The sequence below is a fragment of the Sorex fumeus genome, unplaced genomic scaffold (genome assembly GCF_029834395.1).
Source record: "Sorex fumeus unplaced genomic scaffold, SorFum_2.1 ptg000098l, whole genome shotgun sequence".
Classification (NCBI taxonomy): Eukaryota; Metazoa; Chordata; class Mammalia; order Eulipotyphla; family Soricidae; genus Sorex; species Sorex fumeus.
Genome location: NW_026606155.1, coordinates 74012754 through 74019064, shown reverse-complemented (window position 1 = coordinate 74019064; position 6311 = coordinate 74012754). Strand labels below are relative to the sequence as shown.

Genomic DNA, 6311 nt, shown 5'->3' with positions numbered 1-6311 from the left:
CAAGCTCATTGAGGTTTCTCGGGAGTTCAAGATGCCACTCTGTTTAACGTTCATTGATTTAAAGAAGGCCTTTGATTCTGTTGAGACGGAAGCGGTCATTGAAGCCCTAGCCAATCAGGGCATTCAAGCCCAATACATCAAGATCCTCCGTGAGCTGTATTGCAGATTCACTACCAGGATCTCACCGTTCTACAAAGAAGTAATCATTGATGTCAAGAGAGGGGTTCAGCAGGGTGATACCATTTCACTGAAACTCTTCAGTGCCACCCTCAAGAACATCATGCGATGACTGGAATGGGAAGGAATGGGAGTGAAGATAGATGGTTGGCAACTACACCACCTCCGCTTTGCTGATGACATTGTTTTAATAACACCAAACATCAGCCAAGTGGCACAAATGCTGGCCGACTTTGACCGTGAGTGTGGAAAGGTAGGACTACAGCTGAATCTTACAAAGACAATGTTTATGAGAAACAGCCTCGTTCCTGATGCCCCATTCGCTCTCAACGGAACGACCATCTCCGAATGCAACAGCTATGTGTACCTAGGTCGAGAAGTCAACATGACAAATGACCTGGCACCCGAGCTGCGCAGGAGGAAGAGTGTGGCTTGGAACGCCTTCAAGAAAGTCGAAGAAATAGCTAAGAGGATGAAGAACCTCCGGGTCCGGGCACATCTCTTTGATTCCACTGTTCTTCCTGCATTTACATATGCCTCAGAGACCTGGGACCTATGCAAACAGGATGAGAATGCTACTCAGGTCTCCCAAAGAAGAATTGAAAGAGCTATGCTTGGAATATCACATTACACTTAAATGAGAGAAAGAATCTGGAGTTCCGACATCTGTCGACGATCAAAAATCAGCGACACTGTCTCATTTGCCAAGGTGTCAAAAATCAGATGGGCTGGTCATGTAATGAGATTTAAAGACGACCGCTTGACTAGAGCGGTTACCAACTGGATTCCACGGAATGGCAAAAGACCACATGGCCTCCCACCTACCAGATGGTCAGACTTCTTCATCAAGATCATAAACGATCGGTTTGAGGCTCTTCATTTTCTTTGAGCGAACAGATGCCATTGGGCTACACTAGCATGCTACAGGGACAAATGGAGATGTTACTGGCGCCCGCTCGAGCAAATCGACAACTAACGGGAAGTTAAGTGATTAAGCGATACTGGGGGGGGGGGCTCTTCCACTCGGCATTGTTACTCCTGATTCTACACTGAAAATTTGTCCTTGTGGAAAGGTCAAACTGGTGGTTTGGAACACTAAATGCTGCAAACAACTGTACAATGAACAACTTTGTAAATCATGGTGTTTATAACAAAAAAACTAAATTTAAAAAAAGGAATTACTCTTGGTGGTGCTCAGGGGATCAAATGGGATGATGAGGATAGAACCTGGGTTGGTCATGTGCAAGGTAAGCACCTTACCTACTGGACTATCTCCAGTCCCTAGTTTTCTCACTATTTTGTGTTGTTTAAATTATCTTTATCTATTTTATGTCATTTCAGATATTTTAGTAAGCTTAGCTAGGAAGTCCTTCCTTCCTTCCTTCCTTCCATCCTTCCATCCTTCCTTCCTTCCTTCCTTCCTTCCTTCCTTCCTTCCTTCCTTCCTTCCTTGTTTTTGGGTTACACCCACCAGTGCTTAGGGACTATAGTAAATTTTTTTGGGGGGGGGCACATCCAGTTACTCCTGGCTTTGCAGTCAGTGATCACTCCTGGCAGGCTCAGGTGTCAAGTGGGGCACTCAGAATTGAGCCTATATGTTGATTGACATGCAAGGCAAATGCCGTACCCAGTGTACTATCACTTTGGCCCCTTGAAATCTTTAAAGCTTAGTTTACTGAATTTGTGAGTTCTCTCATACTTGTTTTATTTTATAATTTTATTTATTTATTTATTTCTTTATTGTTGTGGGGGGCCATGTGGACTGGAAATTGAATCTAAAAATTTATTTATTTTTCCTGTTTTAAAAATTTTATTAAACAGTGTGATTTACCAAGTTGTTTGTAGTATATAGTTGTTTTAGGTACTCAACGTTCCAACATCAATTTGACCACCAGCATGATCTTCCCTCGACCAATGTCCTCACTTCCCCACCTCACCCATCCCAAGTCTGCCCATTTTAGCAGGCACAAAATAATTTATTTATATTACTCGTTACAATACATAAACCACAATGATATTACTGCACTGCACTGTACTGTCCACCCGATTTTCATCGATTTGCTTGAGTGGGCCCAGTAATGTCTCTATTGTGAGACTTGTTGTTACTATATTTGGCATATCAAATACGTCATGGGTAGCTTGCCAGGCTTTGCCGTGTGACGAGATACTCTCGGGAGCTTCCAGCGCTCTCTGACAGGGGCAAAGGAAACTAACCCGGGTTGCCTGGGAAGGCAGCATGCAAGGCAACCTCACTACCTGCTGTGCTATCGCTCCTGCCCAATGATGTTACTAAAGTCATTATTTGAGAATTTAGTGCTGTTGTGCCTTCTGTGTTATTATTCTTCTCAGTGAGCTCAGTGGGCTTCTATGCTATTTTCCCATCTAATTTGCTGTGTTCCTACTGGACTGTCAGTACTGTAAAATTTAGACCTATGTTGGAGCTCTTGGCAGGGCAGGGTTTTGGCCCGCTTTCATTTGAGAAGATTCTGGAGATCTCAGCTTGAAGATTGGGTTTACCTGGGATGACTCAGTGGCAGTGAGATTAAGACTTAAAACTTGCAAGGCTGTGTTCTAAACCTAGATCCTATTAATTATTTTGTTTTATCATATTTAATCATCAAGACCCTAAATGATCGGTTTGAGGCTCTGCATGTTCCTAGAAAGAAAAGATACCATTGGGCTACGCTAGCATGCAACCAGGATGAATGGGGATGTTACTGGCACCCGCTCAAATAAATCGATGAATAACGGGGATTAAGTGATTAAGTGATTAATCATATTTATTTTTTACTTGTTTGAGGCAAATTTACTGCTTGCAGAAGCATTTTTATAAGAGCTAGTAAAAATCCTTGTCCAAAAAATAAATTTATTATTAATTACTTCTTGTTGACATCAATTGAATCTTTTCATTTATGCAGTGATTTTTCTAGTTATTGGGATGAGAAATGACTTTTGATTATAGTGTGGATATCATGAATCTCCTATAGCATGAAAATCTAGATCCTAGTTTTGGTCTTTTCTTTTTTTTCTCTTCAACTTAGGGTTACCATGAGTCATTGCCTGTGATACTCTGCCCAGATGTATGGCCTGAAGGTTCAGTACATGCTCCAGTGATGAGGTGCTGCTCAGGCTTAGTGGTACCATCACGGTTTTGGCCAGAGGTGATCAGGGGCCCTTGTGGAGCTGAGCTGGAGACTCAGGGCCTACAAGCAAGTTCTCCAGCCCTTGGACACATTCCCCCCAACCTATTTAAAAAATTAAAAGAAATTGTTCCATCATGGGTCTATGGGCTAGTGAATGTGCAGATTAAGTTTTGTGTTAGGTCGTGCTGAACAAAAGAGAGTAAGGTAGAAAAAATAATAACTAAATTATTCCCTCAAAACCTCTGAGAGGGTCACCAACCTTTTACTGATCTGGCTTTCATCAGGGAGAGAGGAAGAAGTTGGACTCCTTACCCTAATCCTGGTTGGGATTGGGTGCTGGGTGGAGGCTTACTTCTCTATTGGGCCTCAATGACACCAGGAACAGGAGTGCCAAATTGTCACCCCCCTCTCCTGCCTCTCCTTGTTCAGTTACACTGTTGATTGTTCTGCTCCACGCCATTTTCTCTGACCGGCTCATTGTTTCCTATTGGTAGGTTAGACTCAGTTCACTGGTGAACCCAGATGACCCTGGTCTGGAAACTAGAACACCACTTGCTTCTGTCAGGAAGAATATGAATGATCAGCTTCTGGCTCCACCAGATTGGGGATTGAAATTGGAGTATACCACCTACTTCCTCTGACAGGGAAGTAGACTAGAAAATCAACTTCTTTTCTTATTGGATACAACAGTACAGTTTTAATTTGTCTATTGGTGCTTGCCTGGAGAAGGGAAGGCACTATCTCTAAAATTTTTGTTGTTTGTTTGTTATTGTTGTTGTTAGACTTCTTCCCTTTTTCTTGTTCTTTGGTTCAAGAAACAATCTTGGAACTTTTTATTTCTGTGTCTGTTGGTGTGTGGGTAGAAGCTTCTAAAATTCCCTATCTGGGATTATGGGAGACAAGAAAATTAAAATATAGCCCTGGAAGTGTTTTCTTCAAATTTATGAGGTTTTTAGGCAACACACATTGCTTTTATTTTTGCTTTCAAGACACATTCTATAGATTATTTCTACTTTTTTTTCTTTTTGTGTCACATCCGGTGATGCACAGGAGTTACTGCTGGCTTTGCACTCACGAATTGCTCCTGGCGGTGCTCGGGGGACCATATGGGATGCTGGGAATCGAACCCAGATCAGTTAAGTGCAAGGCAAACGCCCTACCCACTGTACTTTCACTCCAGCCAAGATTATTTGTTCTAAGAAGAAAAATTACAGGAAGAAGTGTGCTTAATCTTTGCAGAATAGAAAGTTTTTCTCAATATAGTTACACTAGTTTTTGCTTGTTTATTGACACACAAGTCCAAAATGTTCAGGAGTCAGCTTTAGTTTTAGCTTTAGAGAAAATCATTACTCTATATTTTGATAGGATTTTTCCTTTCTGCTCCTACGAAGCAGTCCTTTAGACGTATTATGTTGCGGGAATAGAAAATTTTACCTCATGCAGCATAGCTGAAATGAATGATTGTTACATCATTGGAAGTAGTATCTAAAATTGACTATTACAGCTACTTATTTTTCATTTGACTTTCTTGGAACTATTATTCTCTTCAGAGCTGATTTCACATCTTGATTCCTGAGTGTATAGATGATTGGGTTCAGTAATGGTGTGACAACAGTAAAAAACACAGACACTGCTCCATCCAAGGTAGTTTGGGAGCCAGGCCTTATGTAAATGTAAATACCAGGGACATAGAAGAATGTGACCACAGTGAGGTGGGAGCCACAGGTGGAGAAGGCCTTGCGTCTCCCACTGGCATTCTGAATCTTCAGAATGGCATAAACTATGTTCACATAGGAGAGTAGAATTAACATGAAACAAGTGGCAATCACAGATCCAATTTCTACAGTGGCTACCAGCACATTGACAGATATGTCAGCACAGGCCAGTTTTAAAACTGCAGGGATGTCACAAAAATAGTGATCAACCTCATTGGACCCACAGTAGGGCAGGCGGAAAGTCATTGTGGTCTGGATAGACCCATGGATGAAGCCAACCACCCAAGCCACACCGACAAGTATAATGCATAACCTCCTGTTCATGAGTATAGGATAGCGCAGAGGCTGACATATAGCCAGGTACCTGTCATAGGCCATCAAAGTGAAGAGGAAACACTGAGTACTGCCTAGAGAATGAGTAAGACAAAGCTGAGTCACACAGCCACCGAAGGAGATTACCTTGCTGGCAGGAGTGAAGCTGAGAATAAGTCGAGGTACAAAAACTGAGGACTGGCTCATGTCCAGTAGTGAGAGCACACCAAGAAGAATGTACATGGGGCGTGTATTAAGCTTTGGGTCAACCCGCACAGCGAGCAGAATGAAGAGGTTCCCTAGCTGAGTCAGAATATAAATGATGAAGAATATCAGGAAGAGGAAAATCCTCAGTTTAGCAGGATGAACTAAGCCCAGGAGAATGAATTCTGTCACCATTGTGTCCAGGGAAGTGTTTGTAGTTTTTCCCATGTCTGTTGTCTGCTAAAATAAAAGATGAAAAAAAAAAGTGAAAAGAGAATTCTTTTGTCCTTAATTAGTTAGGTAGTATCAGAACTTCTATGTTTCAGTTAGCAAGCATTTGCCAGCAGTCATATGGGTTTGTTTGACTAAATAAATTCTCAGGTGATAGTTTATTGATGCTCCGCAATTTTCTTTCAGTTCTTTCACATAAAATTGGGATCTAATCCTCTGCTCGCTTCCCCTATTCTCTGACTATGCAGGGATCATGCCCATAAGCCACCTTCTCCTGGTGCCAGATAATCTCATCATTGGCCATCACCAGATCCCCTGGCTGCTTCTCCCGGAAGGGAGTATAACATGAGGCTCCCACAATCATGCCACTGGACTCTGTACCAGGCTGTTTCACATGGGATGCCCCAGAGGGGGGCTAGCTCCAGCAGCCCAAAACTCCACAACCCAACCACTGCCACATGCAAGGCCACTTCCCACATGCTCCAACCAAGTCTCACATATGAGTGAACATATTCTTGGACAATCATAA

The 6311-nt window shown here is 42.4% G+C and overlaps 1 protein-coding gene across 1 annotated transcript; it reads right to left on the bottom strand.

Annotated features, from left to right (window-relative positions):
- Positions 1-4828: 4828 nt before the first annotated feature.
- LOC130041679 (olfactory receptor 10G2-like) lies at positions 4829-5779 on the bottom strand. Its single transcript, XM_056133925.1, has one exon. It carries the CDS (start codon positions 5777-5779, stop codon positions 4829-4831), a length of 951 nt encoding a protein of 316 aa, XP_055989900.1.
- Positions 5780-6311: the final 532 nt, after the last annotated feature.